Here is a 21,751-nt window from a genome sequence, read left to right as displayed (position 1 = left end):
CCCAGGACCCACACAAAACCCAAACTCACATCACTATCTCTGCAATCTCACACACTTTGGACCATAGCAAGCCACAAAATTCATATTACCCTCTACAGCAGAGGTCAGCAACCCCTGGCACACATGCCAAGAGTGGCACTCCTGCCATATTTCACTGGCACCCCAGCAGCACAGGACCTGCAAGAGTTAAATGAAGTCCGAGGTCCCTTCAGTGCTCTGCTAGAGCTGAGGCATAAGGACACTCCCCTTTGAGAGGGGTGCAGGAAACCCAGGGGGTGGAGCTTAATCGCTCAGGTCTCTGCCTGCTATAGTGATAGCTCCTGCCGTCTGCATCCTGCAAAGGCTCCCCGAGGAGGAGAGGAAGCTGCTAGCAAAGAGCAAAGTGAAACTGAAAAACACACAGGTACATAGGATCCCTATTCTCATTAATGTCAGGCATTTGGGGTTATTAGTTTAGTGTTAGTAACTCCATGTGCCTCACATTAATAGGAATAAACCCCATCATGTCCCTGATATTAACCCCTGTGTTCCCCATATAAAGGTTACTAATAGGTGAGACATATGGAGGTACTAATAAAAGACCTCAATAATGAAGATACTTAATTATTACCTCCAAGTCTCTCACATATCAGTAACTGTTACACAAGGGTTAATGTGAGGGACATGATGGGGTTAATTGCTATTAATAAGAGGCACATGGAGTTACTAAACTGTCATGCACAGGGCCAGACTTTATGTTGCTTGCTCAACAGTATCCTGTGCCCAAAACTTACATGTACTGGCGGAAAATAACAAATCATACAATGTCGTATATCAAAGTATATTCACTTGTAATCCCTCTGTCCCAAAGACACTATGTACAGTTTATACCAACACCGTATAGCAGCTGAAATACAAATTAAGTCTCATGTGCTGTCAGAATTACAGCAAAAACAAGATACAAAGTTACATTTCATATCCCATACCTTATACACAGTACGAAAACCTTACCCGCGCCTGTATTTACCCACTTGTACAATCACCGCAGACAAAGTCGCGGGTACCAGCTAGTAACAATATAAGACCTTGTCTTATTTTCGTAGAAAGTACTATAATACTACCTCCTCTATACAAGAATATAACTACTATAATGCTGCTTCTATGGGGGCATCACAGTGGCTCAGTGGTTAGCACTGCATCCTGCCAAGGACAACATCTGTATGTTCTCCCTGTGTTAGCTTGGATTTCCTCCCATACTCCAAACACATACTTGAAATATTAAAGGCAGGGGTCTGCGCTCACTGGTAAATCTTGAATAACAGCCAAAAAAATAGATGGAATAGTAAAGAATGGATTTATTGAGAGTAAAAGGCACGACGCGTTTCGGACCACCACGGATCCTTTCTCAAGTGCAGATTCAACTAAAAGAAACATACATATAAAAGATAATAAAATATAAATATAAAATTCAAACATAAAATGTACAAAAAGTACAAGAAAATGCAAAAAGCACCAAGCCCAACAGGTACACAAAAAGATCCATTGCAAGCCATCCCTTGCAACAATAAAATGGATACAATGGAACACATATCTCTTATGTTGTAACAGTTTACAGGAGAATAATATGCATCTCAAGAAATAATAATGTTAGTCACCTTAAAAAATGTAAGTGCAAATGCGTAAAACAGGCCGATTCCAACAGGAATTGAAACCATAAACGTTAATAAATATCAGTGCTGGGAGGCAATAATAGGGTACCAACAAAAAAATGTGTCCTCCGATAATACAACACAGTCACAATATTTTATATCAGTACATCATGTGCTGGTAATGGTCACTCATTAGGGAGGGAAGAGCTAATCTGGTATTAGTTACATTTGTTTGTCTAATGTCTCCCAAAATGGTAACATATTGTAACACATATTTGTTTAATCAACCACCTGTTCCCCCGAGGGTTCTCAAAGGTGAAGGCTAGTATATATAGATTCTCTCCCACAAAGAGCTATTGACAGCCAGAAACATATGGTAAGGACTTACATAAGAAGCCATCAAAGACTGAAACTTCCATAGGTAATGTAGTATCTCACCTGGGTCAGCCGGGCTGGATGCATGCCTGCCCGTCTGACATTCAGCTCATTTGAACTCTTCCCCGTGCGCGTTGTGGCGTGTGGGCGTTGTGCCGCGCCTGCGCCGGTCCTCACGCACATACGTGCTTACACGTAACCGCATCGGGGGAAAAAGAAACAGATGCGCATGCGTCATCCCATCAGGGGCGTGCCTGTGCAGTCGAGGAGAATGGTCTACATGCGCGCGTGCATCCCGGCAATGCAGACGCGCACACGCATGCCGACCCTATGAGGGAAAGGAATGACGGCGCCCGCGTTGACCCGAAAAAAGGGCGCGCATGCGCAATAAAACATAACCAGATTGGTCCACAGGTATGTATGGCAGCTGATGGGCACCACGTAAGCTGATGCATTCAGTTCGTCATTCTGATGCAGCGATTGAAGCCCTATAATGGTACCAAACTATATGTATATGTGAAATCTCTACATTGACTTTGATCTGTAAATGAATGATCATACATAGATGATCATGACAAAACTATTGGGGTGTAGGGATAAATGAGGTGGAAAAGAAGAAAAGGGGGAGGGGTAAAGGGAAGGGGGAGAAGAGGGGGAAAGGAAGGGAAAGAAAGAAACTAGAGCTCTTTTTACATGAAGATGGGTATGGTCTGTTAAATATAGATATAATGCGAATCAAAAGATGGATTTTGGAACCAGGGGTGCAAAAAATGTAGTGAGTACTAGAATAACCGTGATTGTGATTAATTTTTAGTAACATCTTCTGATGCTATATTGAGACCTGCTGGTTGAAGTGTGTTTAGCCTAAACATCCAGAACATTTCCTTCCTGTTGAGGCTATGAAGTCTATCCGGTGTCAAGGATGAAACTGTATCAATTGGTATAACCCTGAACCCCGAGAAGTCTTTATGGTGATATTGTGTAGCATGGCGTGATACGCTGTGTTTCATAAAGCCGTTATTTACATTACATCTATGCTGACTGATGCGCTGTCTGAGAGGTCTTGTTGTGCGACCCACGTACTGGAGGCCACACGGGCACTCCAGCACGTAGATGACCCAAGATGATGAACAATCAAAGTAATGTTGCATTTCAAAGATGTCTCCTGTGATGAAACTACGAATATGTGTAAGTCCATGTTGAATAGTAAGACAACACTTACAACGTGCGCTTTTGCACGAAAAACTCCCCACATGAATATTAGTAGCTATAGTAGTTTTATCCTTGATGGATTTTAAACGGCTGGGAGCTAGTAAGTTCTTTAATGACCTAGCCCTCCTGTAAGTGATTCCCAGTTGTACGGGCAGAATTCCTCCCAGGAAGGGGTCATTTCGTACCACATGCCAGTGTTTACTCAATATATTACGAATATTGTTATGCATTGAGCTAAAAGTGGTTATGAAATTACAATGGTAATTCTCGTTTTCCAGTTTACGTTTAGGAATAAGGCAGTCGGACTGGGAAAGAGCTCCTGCCCTTTTCTCAGCCGCCTGTATAATTTGGGGTGGATATTTCTTTTCCCTAAACCTATTAGTTAGAATGGTACTCTGAACCTTATAGTCAGCATTATTTGAACAGTTCCGTCTGATCCGACGAAACTGTCCAAAAGGGATGTTTTGCTTCTATTTATTATAATGTAAACTATCATAGTGCAATAAACTGTTACAATCGACTGTTTTAAAGTATGTCTTGGTATGTATTTGATTACCCTTACTGATTAAAAGAAGATCCAGATACTCTATAGATACTGCATCGGATTTGCCTGACAGTTTGATCCCATATTGATTATCATTAAGGAAGGTGCAGTAGGTGTCAAAAGACTCCTCTGTTCCCTCCCAGATGAATATGAGATCATCAATGTATCTTCGATAATATTTGATACAATTGAGCCAAGGGTGCGTAGAGTAAATAAATGAGTTTTCAAAAACACATACTGGTAGGGAAAAATGTAGATTGTGAGCCCTATATTAAAAAAAATAAAAATGCTGCTCTTCTGTACAAGAATATAACTACTATATCATTACCTCCAATATACAAGGATATAGCTACTATAATACTACCTCATATACAAGAATATAACTACAATAATATTACTCCCTATATACAAGAATATAACTACTATAATACTACCTCCGATATACAAGAACATAACTACTATAATTCTGCTTCTATGTACAGGAATGTAACTACTATAATACTACATCCTATGTACAAGAATATAACTACTATAATACTACATCCTATGTACAAGAATATAACTACTAAAATACTGCTCCCATGTACAAGAATATAACTACTATAATACTACCTCCTATGTACAAGAATATAACTACCATAATACTACTCCTATGTACAAGAATATAACTACTATAATACTACCTCCTATGTACAAGAATATAACTACTATAATACTACTCCTATGTACAAGAATATAACTACTATAATACTACTCCTATGTACAAGAATATAACTACTATAATACTACCTCCTATGTACAAGAATATAACTACTATAATACTACCTCCTATGTACAAGAATATAACTACTATAATACTACTCCTATGTACAAGAATATAACTACTATAATACTACTCCTATATACAAGAATATAACTACTATAATACTGCTCCTATGTACAAGAATATAACTACTATAATACTACCTCCTAGTACAAGAATATAACTACTATAATACTACCTCCTATGCACAAGAATATAACTACTATAATACTGCTCCTATGTACAAGAATATAACTACTATAATACTACCTCCTATGTACAAGAATATAACTACTATAATACTACTCCTATGTACAAGAATATAACTACTATAATACTGCTCCTATGCACAAGAATATAACTACTATAATACTACTCCTATGTACAAGAATATTACTACTATAATACTGCCCCCTATGTACAAGAATATAACTACTATAATACTACTCCTATGTACAAGAATATAACTACTATAATACTACCTCCTATGTACAAGAATATAACTACTATAATACTACTCCTATGTACAAGAATATAACTACTATAATACTACTCCTATGTACAAGAATATAACTACTATAATACTACTCCTATGTACAAGAATATAACTACTATAATACTACTCCTATGTACAAGAATATAACTACTATAATACTACTCCTATGTACAAGAATATAACTACTATAATACTGCTCCTATGTACAAGAATATAACTACTATAATACTACTCCTATGTACAAGAATATAACTACTATAATACTACTCCTATGTACAAGAATATAACTACTATAATACTGCTCCTATGTACAAGAATATAACTACTATAATACTGCTCCTTTGTACAAGAATATAACTACTATAATACTGCTCCTATGTACAAGAATATAACTACTATAATACTACTCCTATATACAAGAATATAACTACTATAATACTACTCCTATGTACAAGTATATAACTACTATAATACTACTCCTATGTACAAGAATATAACTACTATAATACTGCCTCCTATGTACAAGAATATAACTAGTATAATACTGCTCCTATGTACAAGAATATAACTACTATAATACTACTCCTATGTACAAGAATATAACTACTATAATACTGCTCCTATGTACAAGAATATAACTACTATAATACTACTCCTATGTACAAGAATATAACTACTATAATACTGCTCCTACGTACAAGAATATAACTACTATAATACTGCTCCTATGTACAAGAATATAACTACTATAATACTACTCCTATGTACAAGTATATAACTACTATAATACTACTCCTATGTACAAGAATATAACTACTATAATACTGCTCCTATGTACAAGAATATAACTACTATAATACTACTCCTATGTACAAGAATATAACTACTATAATACTGCTCCTATTTTCAAGAATATAACTACTATAATACTACTCCTATGTACAAGAATATAACTACTATAATACTGCTTCTATGTACAAGAATATAACTACTATAATACTGCCTCCTATGTACAAGAATATAACTACTATAATACTGCTCCTATGTACAAGAATATAACTACTATAATACTGCTCTCCTTTCTCCCTTTCCACTCAGTGACGCCATTGCTTGGTTTTTCCCATAGGAATACAGGAAGATGGTGCACATGATTTTGCTCGCTGTGATGTAACAAGTATTCCGGAGGAAGGTTTTTGTATCCGGTAGAAAATCCGGTCCTAGAAGATAAATCTGCTTTGGGTCACTTCATTGTGATACTCCGAACGAAAGATCTTTGGAAGCTGAAGGTAGAGGGCTCTGAAAATACACAGTGGGCTATCATGTGGACGGCAGCGCTTTCCCTTCTCTATTTATTTGGCACATTCGATGCTGCGCTGGAAACCTGCCCAGGTAGGTAGTGACCCAGAAGTTCTATTGTAGACATATAGGGGACAAAAATTCTATACTTCCTATTTCTTCCATGGCGCCATAGGGTACACTATTGCATTGAACCATATGCTGATGGTATATTCATCAGCACCCTGCAGTTTAGACTATTTGCCTCCTGTGATGGCATAAGTCTGATAAGGTCTGATCTATAGAATGCAAGAATATCATGTTAAACTGGACTTCGCCCTTTTAAGAAATTGTCACACCCCTGAGTATGAGACACCTGAAGTTCTTACACCATTTGATGAATAGTGCAGGTAACGGTTCCTTCCATGGACGGACCAAGAAAATTGACAGACTGGGACGGAAATGGGCTGCTGATGGATTGCTGGTAATATTTGTATTTCCTCTGCTATATATACAGAAGTGAAGGTCATTGGGGTTGGAAACAAGGACAAGCTGACAGTCCTCCGAGGATGTCCTGGTGTACCCGGAGTGTCTGGAGAAAAAGGAGAAGCTGGATCACTGGGTCTAAAAGGTCAGGTTATTGTATCCCAATATGGAGATTACAGGGTAATCTAATCATTTTATTTATTAATATACATCTACTAATAGGAGATACCCAGGTTATACCAGCATGGCCCATATCTCTATATACAAGAAGATGTATAACCTATATCCGCTGTATCCTGTATGTATATAATTATATACAGGAGATACCCAGGTTATACCAGCATAGTCCATATCACTATATACAGAATATACCTAAGTTATACCAGCATAGTCCATATCACTATATACAGAATATACCATCCTTTATGTAACATTTCTCCATGATGTTTTTATTGTTACAGGACATCAAGGAGATCCAGGGAAGGCTGGACCGATGGGGCAGAAAGGTTTGTCCATAGATTCCTTGTTTTATTCACAACCCTGTCTGACATAGATAACACTCTGCACACATAATACAATGTATCTATGGGAATATTGTATTCAAACTTAAATTATTATTTTTTCTGCTCAGGGGAATCTGGCATCAGAGGGGTTAAAGGAGAGAAAGGTAAGGACATGTATGATGGGCAGGATGGAGATAAATGGCTGCCAGTTGCACTTGACGCCGCTTATGGAAACAACAGAATGCAACTTGTCTTATGTCCCTAAAGATAGGACTGCTGCATAGATTCCACTAGGTACTCAAATATTTTTGATTTGGCCCACAAAGTAATTCTTATAAAAAATGAATAATATATAAATGTATAACATATATATATATATATATATATATATATATATATATATATATATACTGTATATATATATATATATATATATATATATATATATATACTGTATATATATATATTTACATATTTACATGTATAACTCCTGGAAATGTTTTACAGGTGAAAAAGGAGAAAGCAGTAAATCTGATACAGAATATGGTGAGTGATTTCCTAGTGGGCAACTGTATGACCTTGAAAGAAAGCAGAGGGTTTGGAGCTTTGTAGCAGGCACCTGTGCTTCAGTCTATAGTACAATAGATTATGTGGTGGATTATTACATATCCTGCCTGTTATCTCCATAATGCAATAGTGGCCAGGAACTGCAAGGAGCTGCAGGGTCAGGGGGCAGTGCTGAGTGACTGGTACACCATATACCCGGATGGAAAGACGCCCCTGAAGGTCCTGTGTGATATGCATACTGATGGTGGGGGCTGGATAGTGAGTATACCTGATATTACCAAACATAAGGAATGTATGTACACAGCGAATAGTGTGACAGCAGAATAGAGAGCGCAGTATAATACAGGATATAACTCAGGATCAGTACAGGGTAAGTAATGTAATGTATGTACACAGTGACTGTACCAGCAGAATAGTGAGGGCAGCTCTGGAGTATAATACAGGATAAGTAATGTAATGTATGTACACAGTGACTGTACCAGCAGAATAGTGAGGGCAGCTCTGGAGTATAATACAGGATAAGTAATGTAATGTATGTACACAGTGACTGCACTAGCAGAATAGTGAGCGCAGCTCTGGAGTATAATACAGGATAAGTAATGTAATGTATGTACACAGTGACTGCACCAGCAGAATAGTGAGCGCAGCTCTGGAGTATAATACAGGATAAGTAATGTAATGTATGTACACAGTGACTGTACCAGCAGAATAGTGAGCGCAGCTCTGGAGTATAATACAGGATAAGTAATGTAATGTATGTACACAGTGACTGCACCAGCAGAATAGTGAGCGCAGCTCTGGAGTATAATACAGGATAAGTAATGTAATGTATGTACACAGTGACTTTACCAGCAGAATAGTGAGCGCAGCTCTGGAGTATAATACAGGATAAGTAATGTAATGTATGTACACAGTGACTTTACCAGCAGAATAGTGAGCGCAGCTCTGGAGTATAATACAGGATAAGTAATGTAATGTATGTACACAGTGACTGTACCAGCAGAATAGTGAGCGCAGCTCTGGAGTATAATACAGGATAAGTAATGTAATGTATGTACACAGTGACTTTACCAGCAGAATAGTGAGCGCAGCTCTGGAGTATAATACAGGATAAGTAATGTAATGTATGTACACAGTGACTTTACCAGCAGAATAGTGAGCGCAGCTCTGGGGTATAATACAGGATAAGTAATGTAATGTATGTACACAGTGACTTTACCAGCAGAATAGTGAGCGCAGCTCTGGGGTATAATACAGGATAAGTAATGTAATGTATGTACACAGTGACTTTACCAGCAGAATAGTGAGCGCAGCTCTGGAGTATAATACAGGATAAGTAATGTAATGTATGTACACAGTGACTTTACCAGCAGAATAGTGAGCGCAGCTCTGGAGTATAATACAGGATAAGTAATGTAATGTATGTACACAGTGACTTTACCAGCAGAATAGTGAGCGCAGCTCTGGAGTATAATACAGGATAAGTAATGTAATGTATGTACACAGTGACTTTACCAGCAGAATAGTGAGCGCAGCTCTGGAGTATAATACAGGATAAGTAATGTAATGTATGTACACAGTGACTGCACCAGCAGAATAGTGAGCGCAGCTCTGGAGTATAATACAGGATAAGTAATGTAATGTATGTACACAGTGACTTTACCAGCAGAATAGTGAGCGCAGCTCTGGAGTATAATACAGGATAAGTAATGTAATGTATGTACACAGTGACTTTACCAGCAGAATAGTGAGCGCAGCTCTGGAGTATAATACAGGATAAGTAATGTAATGTATGTACACAGTGACTTTACCAGCAGAATAGTGAGCGCAGCTCTGGGGTATAATACAGGATAAGTAATGTAATGTATGTACACAGTGACTGTACCAGCAGAATAGTGAGCGCAGCTCTGGAGTATAATACAGGATAAGTAATGTAATGTATGTACACAGTGACTGTACCAGCAGAATAGTGAGTGCAGCTCTGGAGTATAATACAGGATAAGTAATGTAATGTATGTACACAGTGACAGCACCAGCAGAATAGTGAGTGCAGCTCTGGAGTATAATACAGGATAAGTAATGTAATGTATGTACACAGTGACTGTACCAGCAGAATAGTGAGCGCAGCTCTGGAGTATAATACAGGATAAGTAATGTAATGTATGTACACAGTGACTTTACCAGCAGAATAGTGAGCGCAGCTCTGGAGTATAATACAGGATAAGTAATGTAATGTATGTACACAGTGACTTTACCAGCAGAATAGTGAGCGCAGCTCTGGAGTATAATACAGGATAAGTAATGTAATGTATGTACACAGTGACTTTACCAGCAGAATAGTGAGTGCAGCTCTGGAGTATAATACAGGATGTAACTCAGGATCAGTACAGGATAAGTAATGTAATGTATGTACACAGTGACTGCACCAGCACAATAGTGAGCGCAGCTCTGGAGTATAATACAGGATAAGTAATGTATGTACACATTGACTTTACCAGCAGAATAGTGAGCGCAGCTCTGGAGTATAATACAGGATAAGTAATGTAATGTATGTACACAGTGACAGCACCAGCAGAATAGTGAGCGCAGCTCTGGAGTATAATACAGGATAAGTAATGTAATGTATGTACACAGTGACAGCACCAGCAGAATAGTGAGCGCAGCTCTGGAGTATAATACAGGATAAGTAATGTAATGTATGTACACAGTGACAGCACCAGCAGAATAGTGAGCGCAGCTCTGGAGTATAATACAGGATAAGTAATGTAATGTATGTACACAGTAACTGCACCAGCAGAATAGTGAGTGCAGCTCTGGAGTATAATACAGGATAAGTAATGTAATGTATGTACACAGTGACTGCACCAGCAGAATAGTGAGCGCAGCTCTGGAGTATAATACAGGATAAGTAATGTAATGTATGTACACAGTGACTTTACCAGCAGAATAGTGAGTGCAGCTCTGGAGTATAATACAGGATAAGTAATGTAATGTATGTACACAGTGACTTTACCAGCAGAATAGTGAGCGCAGCTCTGGAGTATAATACAGGATAAGTAATGTAATGTATGTACACAGTGACTGTACCAGCAGAATAGTGACTGCAGCTCTGGGGTATAATACAGGATGTAACTCAGGATCAGTACAGGATAAGTAATGTAATGTATGTATACAATGACTGCACCAGCAGAATAGTGAGCGCAGCTCTGGAGTATAATACAGGATAAGTAATGTAATGTATGTACACAGTGACTTTACCAGCAGAATAGTGAGCGCAGCTCTGGAGTATAATACAGGATAAGTAATGTAATGTATGTACACAGTGACTTTACCAGCAGAATAGTGAGCGCAGCTCTGGAGTATAATACAGGATAAGTAATGTAATGTATGTACACAGTGACTTTACCAGCAGAATAGTGAGCGCAGCTCTGGAGTATAATACAGGATAAGTAATGTAATGTATGTACACAGTGACTTTACCAGCAGAATAGTGAGCGCAGCTCTGGGGTATAATACAGGATAAGTAATGTAATGTATGTACACAGTGACTGTACCAGCAGAATAGTGAGCGCAGCTCTGGAGTATAATACAGGATAAGTAATGTAATGTATGTACACAGTGACTGTACCAGCAGAATAGTGAGTGCAGCTCTGGAGTATAATACAGGATAAGTAATGTAATGTATGTACACAGTGACAGCACCAGCAGAATAGTGAGTGCAGCTCTGGAGTATAATACAGGATAAGTAATGTAATGTATGTACACAGTGACTGTACCAGCAGAATAGTGAGCGCAGCTCTGGGGTATAATACAGGATAAGTAATGTAATGTATGTACACAGTGACAGCACCAGCAGAATAGTGAGCGCAGCTCTGGAGTATAATACAGGATAAGTAATGTAATGTATGTACACAGTAACTGCACCAGCAGAATAGTGAGTGCAGCTCTGGAGTATAATACAGGATAAGTAATGTAATGTATGTACACAGTGACTGCACCAGCAGAATAGTGAGCGCAGCTCTGGAGTATAATACAGGATAAGTAATGTAATGTATGTACACAGTGACTTTACCAGCAGAACAGTGAGTGCAGCTCTGGAGTATAATACAGGATAAGTAATGTAATGTATGTACACAGTGACTTTACCAGCAGAATAGTGAGCGCAGCTCTGGAGTATAATACAGGATAAGTAATGTAATGTATGTACACAGTGACTGTACCAGCAGAATAGTGACTGCAGCTCTGGGGTATAATACAGGATGTAACTCAGGATCAGTACAGGATAAGTAATGTAATGTATGTATACAATGACTGCACCAGCAGAATAGTGAGCGCAGCTCTGGAGTATAATACAGGATAAGTAATGTAATGTATGTACACAGTGACTTTACCAGCAGAATAGTGAGCGCAGCTCTGGAGTATAATACAGGATAAGTAATGTAATGTATGTACACAGTGACTGTACCAGCAGAATAGTGATTGCAGCTCTGGAGTATAATACAGGATAAGTAATGTAATGTATGTACACAGTGACAGCACCAGCAGAATAGTGAGTGCAGCTCTGGAGTATAATACAGGATAAGTAATGTAATGTATGTACACAGTGACTGTACCAGCAGAATAGTGAGCACAGCTCTGGAGTATAATACAGGATAAGTAATGTAATGTATGTACACAGTGACTTTACCAGCAGAATAGTGAGCGCAGCTCTGGAGTATAATACAGGATAAGTAATGTAATGTATGTACACAGTGACTTTACCAGCAGAATAGTGAGTGCAGCTCTGGAGTATAATACAGGATGTAACTCAGGATCAGTACAGGATAAGTAATGTAATGTATGTACACAGTGACTGCACCAGCACAATAGTGAGCGCAGCTCTGGAGTATAATACAGGATAAGTAATGTATGTACACAGTGACTTTACCAGCAGAATAGTGAGCGCAGCTCTGGAGTATAATACAGGATAAGTAATGTAATGTATGTACACAGTGACAGCACCAGCAGAATAGTGAGCGCAGCTCTGGAGTATAATACAGGATAAGTAATGTAATGTATATACACAGTAACTGCACCAGCAGAATAGTGAGTGCAGCTCTGGAGTATAATACAGGATAAGTAATGTATGTACACAGTGACTGCACCAGCAGAATAGTGAGCGCAGCTCTGGAGTATAATACAGGATAAGTAATGTAATGTATGTACACAGTGACTTTACCAGCAGAATAGTGAGCGCAGCTCTGGAGTATAATACAGGATAAGTAATGTAATGTATGTACACAGTGACTTTACCAGCAGAATAGTGAGCGCAGCTCTGGAGTATAATACAGGATAAGTAATGTAATGTATGTACACAGTGACTGTACCAGCAGAATAGTGACTGCAGCTCTGGAGTATAATACAGGATAAGTAATGTAATGTATGTACACAGTGACAGCACCAGCAGAATAGTGAGTGCAGCTCTGGAGTATAATACAGGATAAGTAATGTAATGTATGTACACAGTGACTGTACCAGCAGAATAGTGAGCACAGCTCTGGAGTATAATACAGGATAAGTAATGTAATGTATGTACACAGTGACTTTACCAGCAGAATAGTGAGCGCAGCTCTGGAGTATAATACAGGATAAGTAATGTATGTACACAGTGACTTTACCAGCAGAATAGTGAGCGCAGCTCTGGAGTATAATACAGGATAAGTAATGTAATGTATGTACACAGTGACAGCACCAGCAGAATAGTGAGCGCAGCTCTGGAGTATAATACAGGATAAGTAATGTAATGTATGTACACAGTGACTGCACCAGCAGAATAGTGAGCGCAGCTCTGGAGTATAATACAGGATAAGTAATGTATTGTATGTACACAGTGACAGCACCAGCAGAATAGTGAGTGCAGCTCTGGAGTATAATACAGGATAAGTAATGTAATGTATGTACACAGTTATAAATTGCTTTATAGTAAGAAATGTAAAGATTGAGAGTCCTCAGTAGTTGATACCTTTTATTTAATGGCTAACAAAATATGATGACATATTGCGAGCTTTCGGGACTGCTAGGTTCCTTCATCAGGCTGATATAATACAATATATGAAAACAAGCACATCTATACTGGAATACAGTGTTTGGTGCAGAATTGATGGAATGCAGTACAAGCAAATAAACACAGTCCAAAAAAATGTCAGTTCACAGGAAGGCTCTTTGAGTTTTATGATTCCTCTGATCACTGACGTGGTGTCTAGTCAAATCAAATCAAAAAGGCTTTATTGGCACGTCTGAATAGATATTTGGCATTGCCAAAGCTAGTAAAGTGGGGGGGGGGAGTGGTGGGTATGGGGGGGTTGGGGTGGGTGGTTTGGGGTATAACAGTCCGTAGAGTCTCATCTTCCTCTTAGTTGGTGACCGCTATATGGGGGGGTGGGGGTGGGGTGGGTGTATTGGGATAAATATAACAGTCCATGGAGTCTCATCTTCCTCTTGTTTGGTGACAGCTGGACACGTATTGGGCAGCGATCTCCACAGTGGCCTCTTCTTCTCCCAGTAGGATGTAGAGTTTCCTCTTCTCGTCTGCAGATATGAAGTCTGGGATGTGGGCAGAGAGTCTTTGGTAGTAGACGGCCCTCACAGCTGAGTATTTGGTGCAGTGTAGCAGGAAGTGGGTCTCGTCTTCTAGGACCCCCTGGTCACAGTGCTGGCACAGTCTGTTCTCCCGTGGCTTGTACATCTGCCTGTGCCGCCCCATCTCTAGGTTGTGGGCGCTCAGTCTGTACCGGCTCAGGGTCTGTCTATGTTTGGGGTGGGGTATTCTCTCCAGGTAGGTGGCCATGGTGTAGCCCTTTGCAGTGACTGGTACACGGTGAGTTTCTTGGAGTTATTTATTGCGCTTCTTCATTCCTCGATGTACCGCTCTTTGTCTCTCTCAATTACTCCTTTTATTTGAGCCTTGTTCAGGGCATGTTGGGGGTTTTGGCTTGGCAGATGGCTGATGCTTGGTTGGGGGTATCAGTTTTCCTCAGGGCTCTGTGGCTCAGCCAGGCTTGGTGGTGGTAAGAGCCAGGACTGCTGCCCTGTATGTGAGTCCAGAATGATAGCGCCCTCTTCTGTATGGTGAGCCATAGGGGGAGTCTGCCTAGCTCTGCCCTGCAGGCCATGTTGGTGGTGTTGCGATGGACATGGAGCAGGTATTTGCAGAACTCCAGGTGGAAGTTCTCTGTTGGGCTGGAATCCCACTTTGACTGGTCTGGGTAGGTGGCTGGGCCCCAAACCTCGCTGCCGTAGAGAAGGATCGGGGAGATGACTGCGTCAAATATCTTCAGCCAGACCCTCACCGGTGGTTTGAGGTGGTACAGTTGTCTTCTGATGGAGTAGAAGGTTCTACAGGCTTTTGCTTTCAGGGTTTCTATTGCTGCTTTGAAGTGTCTGTGTGTCTAGTTGTAAAAGGACATAAGGACTGGTTTAACCGCCCCCCCCCCCCCCCCTTGGAGTGTGTCAAAGGTCGTAAGAGTAATTTTATTTTGGCCTTATCTGCATTTTAATTTTATTACCGTCCACTTTGTCTTCAAGTTTTTCTTTACATTGTTTAGGGGAATTATTTGTATTTCATACAGTCTTGTAATATATTTTATTAAAGGATTTTGGTTACTTTTATTAAGAAACAGTCTCCAAAGTCTTTCTTGGCCACGCTGTATGTGAGGGATGCTGAGGAGAGTCCATATTTATTGTGCACTACACAGGGTGATCACAGTAACTTACTGAGGCTCTTCGCTCGGCCTCTACTGTCACATCCCATATACATCAGTGTAAAGTGATTTTTACATGTCATATAACATTTATTTCACTGTCCCTTTCTAAGCATTTGCTGGTTGATCTGACAAGGGAGATAAGCTGTGATGTTAGAGATAAGAGCGAATAACAAGTGCTAGGCCAGTGCTGGAAAAGACAGGGATTTTTAAAGAAACTTTTCTTGCATTTCACTCCCAACTTCTTCTTTAGGTCTTCCAGAGACGTTGGGATGGATCAATTGATTTTTCTCGCGATTGGGACTCCTACAAGAATGGATTTGGAAGCCGGTTGACGGAGTTCTGGTTAGGGAACGACAATCTCCATAAGATCACATCTTCAGGTATATATCAACAATATGTCCCTTAAAGGGATCCCTTATCCAAGACAGGCCATTACAATAAAGGGGTTGCCCGGGGAGTATTAATCAACAACAGGTGTTCTTTATAGTTTCATCAGCAACAGTTCAAATAGCGTGGTGATCTCAATGGTGGCAGTTCAGACTTTGAGGAAGGACATAGGATCCGAAACGTGTCAGTCTGACGCTATTTTTTGCTAGTAATGTTTGTACCGTTGCGGTTTTATTGAAAATTTGTGATTTACAATAAAGAAGGAATTTTTTCTACATTGAACCATCCACCTTGGCTTTTGCTGGATCTTTTTTACCTTTGAAATTTGTGCCTACTACTCCGAGTCGAGGGAGTCCAACCTTCCGGGCATAGCCTTATCGAGGATATATCGGTGAAAAGGAACTTTATACATGAAAACCGAGATTCGACAACATTTGGGCTGAGTATCAAATCCTTTTTCTTGCTTAATTTTTTCACTGATTGTATTAATCAATTTACCTGAGATGCAGATGATGAATCCTTGGGTTCTGGCAACATCACAACCCCAGGGTTATGTGACACAAGTCAGATTTAACTCCCCCCAGTCACCCCCCCCCCCCTTCCTTTACGGTAGTGAATTATAAAACATATCTTGGTCCCGCAGGCACCTGGGAGCTTCGGGTGGATCTGCAAGACTTTGAAAACAAGAAACAATTTGCTAAATATTCTTCATTCAAAATTTTGGAGGAGTCAGAAAAGTACAAATTAATCCTGGGGAGCTTCACCGAGGGGGATGCAGGTAAGTGCAGAGAGCTGGCTGTTATGCACCTGTTTAACCACTAGAGGAGCTGATCTCACAACTAAAGGAAGGAGAGTGAAGGTGCGACTACTTGGGCTGGGCAATTATGACCTACAAGAAAGAAATGGGATTATTTGGGCATTTTACCTCTTTCACAACTAATGGAGATTATTTGGGGCATTTCCCCTTTTAGTATGGTTAAGTATTGGATGAACCTCGCAAGATTTGGCTCACTAGTTTTGCCAGGCACATTCGTTCAGACCGAACACAGCCTAACTGAAACTTTGTGGGGTCTCTTCAGACCTGAGCGTGGAGGACCAGGGGAGGTGAGGAAACAAAGTGTTACTTACCCCTCCTGCACTCGGCACAACGCCCTGCTGTCTCCCAGTGTTACTTGCCTCAGCACGACTCCCTGAAGTCTTTGGGACTTCTGGCTGATGCCAGGGATTGGCGCCTCGGCATCACATGGTGTTGTAACACATAAAAGCAAGTGTCACAACGCCATGTGACATCAACCAGTCCCTGGCATCGCACAGAAGTGCAGGAGAGGTAAGTAACATATTTTTTAGGTGTCCTCAACTCCCCTGGGTCTCCACTTATTATACTTTGGGGTCTAAAGACACCCCACAGTATAAAAGCAGCTTTGGATTGGCCTAAACAAAACTGCAATTATTGTAATAACTGAACCAAAGTAACCAGCGTGAACAAAATCACGTTAGTTATCCAGGTTGAGTTTGTTTTGATTATGTTTCAATTAATCGCCCAGCTCCAATTAGTATTATAATAGGATAATAATTAAAGGTGCATTCTGTTATCAATGAGAAACCCCATATGTATGAGTTATCGAGATAGATGTCCATATCACATTTAGGCTTCATGCACCTGACCATGCAATTGGTCAGTGTGCTAGCCTGGGTAGCAGCCTGACCCATTCATCTCTGTGGCCACATACATGTTATCACTAGCAAATATATGCAGCAGTGACCCTGGAGCAAAAACACAGGTCCTGTAGCTGTCCATTGTGCAACCTGGGCTCACAGAGAAGCAAATGGGTCAGTGGAGACCATGCTGATCAGCCACAGACCAGCTACATGAACAGGATCATGTGCAAGTAAGCCTTAGAATTAGGGGTGACTTTATGCAACCACCACTAGAGGGTGCTTACTGCTTGGTAATGTATAATGCTCCTATTGAGACCAATGATCAATAGTAAGCTCCCCCTAGTGGCACACAAGTAATCCCACAACAGAATCTGATCTCCTTTTTGATGGATTTTTTTTTTGCACACACAGGAGACTCTATGATCAACCACAATAATATGAAATTTAGCACCAAAGACCAAGACAATGATAAACATTTAAACAATTGCTCTGAGATGTACAAGGGGTCGTGGTGGTACCATTCCTGTCATAACTCAAACCTGAATGGACAGTATTTCCTAGGAGAGCACACGACTAAGGCTGTCGGCATTAACTGGGCTACAGGGAAAGGATACAACTACTCGTATCAGCGTACTGAAATGAAGATCAGGCCTGTATGATTGAGGCAGACCATGGGATCATTAGGCTAAGGCTGCGTGGTGTCTTTGGCTGTGACTCCTATTGGGCAACCAAAGATCACTGTGTCTGCAACTTCCTCACAGAGACATAACTAGAGATGAGCGAACGGCGTTCGATCGAATTGGTATTTCATCGAATATCAGGCTGCTCGAGATATTCGATTCCAATTGAATACCACGCGGCAAATGCACTAAGAATTCGTATCCCCTCCCACCTTGCCTGGCGCTTTTTTTGCACCAATAACTGTGCAGGGGACGTGGGACAGGAACTACGACAACGTAGACAAAGTAATTAGCTGGCTAAATCAGGTGACCTCGACTTTATACGAAGATTGGATTTCAGATTCGGTTCATATGAGACTGCTACACCGCTATATCTTAGGTATAGCAGAGTTGACACAGCGCTGCTACATCTAAGATGCTCTGCTGCATCTCAGGTGTAGCAGAGGTCAGCGCATGGCCAGCTTTGCTGCATCTCAGGTGTAGCAGAGTTCAGCGCATGGCCAGCTCTGCTGCATCTTAGGTGTAGCAGAGATCAGCGCACAGCCAGCTCTGCTGCATATTAGGTGTAGCAGAGTTCAGCGCGCGGACAGCTCTGCTGCATCTCAACTGTAGCAGAGCTCAGTGCACGGCCAGCTCTGCTGCATCTCAGGTATAGCAGAGTTCAGCGCACCACTCTGCTACACCTGAGATGTAGCAGAGCTGTGTCAACTCTGCTATACCTGAGATCAGACCACAATGGAGACTGCTGTGGACCGATCTTAGACTCCGCCTCCTCACAGACGAGCCTCCGGCAGAACCAGCGTTGATTGGCCGAATGCTGTACTCCGTATGGCATTCGGCCAATCAACGCTGGTCAATGCATTCCTATGGGAAAAAGTCAGCTCCCTCATTATTAGTGACGTAATACAGGTACTTGGGCTTGTTAGATGCCCCCAGACATACTTCACCTGCTGTCCCAGTTGCATTCCAGAGGTGTTGTCATCATTTCCTGGGGTGTCATAGTGGACTTGGTGACTCTCCTTAGTCGAAGTGTGGCTTCCCCTGAAACAAAGCTTTTTTTCCCCATAGACTATAATGGGATTCGATATTCGTTCGAACAGTCGAATATTGAGGGGCTATTTAAAATGAATAACGAATATTTCACTGTTCGCTCATCTCTAATTATAACCCTGAGGCTACTGAAACTATAACTTCTAGTTCACAAAAAAATGAGAGCTACTCAATCTTCTTGCAACTAGATGTGTTAGTCGCAGCAGCCTCAGGTGTAAGTCACCAAGTAACCCCAGCCGTAGACCCTGCTGCATGTACTGGGTTATATCATATTATCTAAACCTCCTAAATATCCTACATCTTATAACTACAAGTGGCTGTGGAGTATATTTGAAGAGAAATGATTAAAAATTTGACAAAAACCAGCTGGTCCCATGGTGGTTTACACATACTCCACTCATACTGATGACGCTAAATTGATGAATCTAATTTGATTTTATTGTAATCTTTGTTGCAATTACTTGAAATGTAAAATATAATTACAATAATGTCTAATACATCTTATATGTCATAGCATAGAGAGTGTAATAAAGAAATGAGTGTTGTGCTGCCAAAAATGGTACTGCCTTGTCAAAAGTTATTGATTTATCCCAAATTTATCAAATGTCTTTGGACTGGTACTCCAGACTGTAGACATTGTAGACATCCTTAACCAGGGCCAGCAAATCAGTATCAGATGGGGAATTAACAGATTTCCAGTGAAGTGCAGGGTTTTAGCTACTCTACATAAATACAAAAACAACTTGGCAGACATCTTGTCTAACTGTCATGGGAGCGGGTTTAGTACATAGGTGAATGGGTCAAGGGGAACTTCTTGCAAAAAGAGTCTATCAGTGAGTCCTTTAACCCCCTCCAGAAACCTTGTATCAGGGAACAGACCGAGAGTACACGATACAGTCTACTCACATTAGAGTGACATCTCCTACAAGTCGAAACAAATCATAGGATTCAGGTAGTGTGGGTTATGATACCAGTACATTAAAAGTTTGTATTGTGCCTCCTAAAACATCACACAGGTCAAGGACTTGGATGCCCGCAACAAATTAATCTGCCATTCAGCAGACAAAATACAATTACTATAATACTACCTCCTATGTACAGAAATATAACTACTATAATACTACTCCTATGTACAAGAATATAACTACTATAATACTACCTCCTATGTACAGAAATATAACTACTATAATACTGCTCCTATGTACAAGAATATAACTACTATAATACTGCTCCTATGTACAAGAATATAACTACTATAATACTACCTCCTATGTACAGAAATATAACTACTATAATACTACTCCTATGTACAAGAATATAACTACTATAATACTGCTCCTATGTACAAGAATATAACTACTATAATACTGCTCCTATGTACAAGAATATAACTACTATAATACTACTCCTATGTACAAGAATATAACTACTATAATACTACTCCTATGTACAAGAATATAACTACTATAATACTGCTCCTATGTACAAGACTATAACTACTATAATACTACCTCCTATGTACAAGAATATAACTACTATAATACTGCTCCTATGTACAAGAATATAACTGCTATAATACTACCTCCTATGTACAAGAATATAACTACTATAATATTGCTCCTATGTACAAGAATATAACTACTATAATACTGCTCCTATATACAAGAATATAACTACCATAATACTGCTCCTATGTACAAGAATATAACTACTATAATACTACTCCTATGTACAAGAATATAACTACTATAATACTACCTCCTATGTACAAGAATATAACTACTATAATACTACTCCTATGTACAAGAATATAACTACTATAATACTGCTCCTATATACAAGAATATAACTACCATAATACTGCTCCTATGTACAAGAATATAACTACTATAATACTACTCCTATGTACAAGAATATAACTACTATAATACTACCTCCTATGTACAAGAATATAACTACTATAATACTACTCCTATGTACAAGAATATAACTACTATAATACTACTCCTATATACAAGAATATAACTACTATAATACTGCCTCCTAGTACAAGAATATAACTACTATAATACTACCTCCTATGTACAAGAATATAACTACTATAATACTGCTCCTATGTACAAGAATATAACTGCTATAATACTACCTCCTATGTACAAGAATATAACTACTATAATACTACCTCCTATGTACAAGAATATAACTACTATAATACTGCTCCTATGTACAAGAATATAACTACTATAATACTACCTACTATGTACAAGAATATAACTACTATAATACTGCTCTTTTGTACAAGAATATAACTACTATAATACTACCTCCTATGTACAAGAATATAA

At 39.7% G+C, this 21,751-nt stretch overlaps 1 protein-coding gene across 1 annotated transcript; it reads left to right on the top strand.

Moving 5' to 3' along the window:
* Positions 1 to 2,323: 2,323 nt before the first annotated feature.
* Positions 2,324 to 18,665, top strand: LOC142184638 (ficolin-1-like). The gene is made up of 10 exons (XM_075259650.1): positions 2,324 to 2,417; positions 6,184 to 6,446; positions 6,850 to 6,963; positions 7,280 to 7,324; positions 7,450 to 7,485; positions 7,829 to 7,867; positions 8,019 to 8,146; positions 15,881 to 16,010; positions 16,661 to 16,795; positions 18,088 to 18,665. The coding sequence occupies exons 2-10, from the start codon at positions 6,377 to 6,379 to the stop codon at positions 18,333 to 18,335; spliced, it is 945 nt and encodes a 314-aa protein (XP_075115751.1). The 5' UTR covers positions 2,324 to 2,417; positions 6,184 to 6,376; the 3' UTR covers positions 18,336 to 18,665.
* The last annotated feature ends 3,086 nt before the right edge of the window (positions 18,666 to 21,751 follow it).

This window comes from Leptodactylus fuscus, chromosome 11 (genome assembly GCF_031893055.1).
Source record: "Leptodactylus fuscus isolate aLepFus1 chromosome 11, aLepFus1.hap2, whole genome shotgun sequence".
NCBI lineage: Eukaryota > Metazoa > Chordata > Amphibia > Anura > Leptodactylidae > Leptodactylus > Leptodactylus fuscus.
Note: the sequence above shows the minus strand (reverse complement) of the source record. Positions and strands in the feature narration are given on the sequence as shown.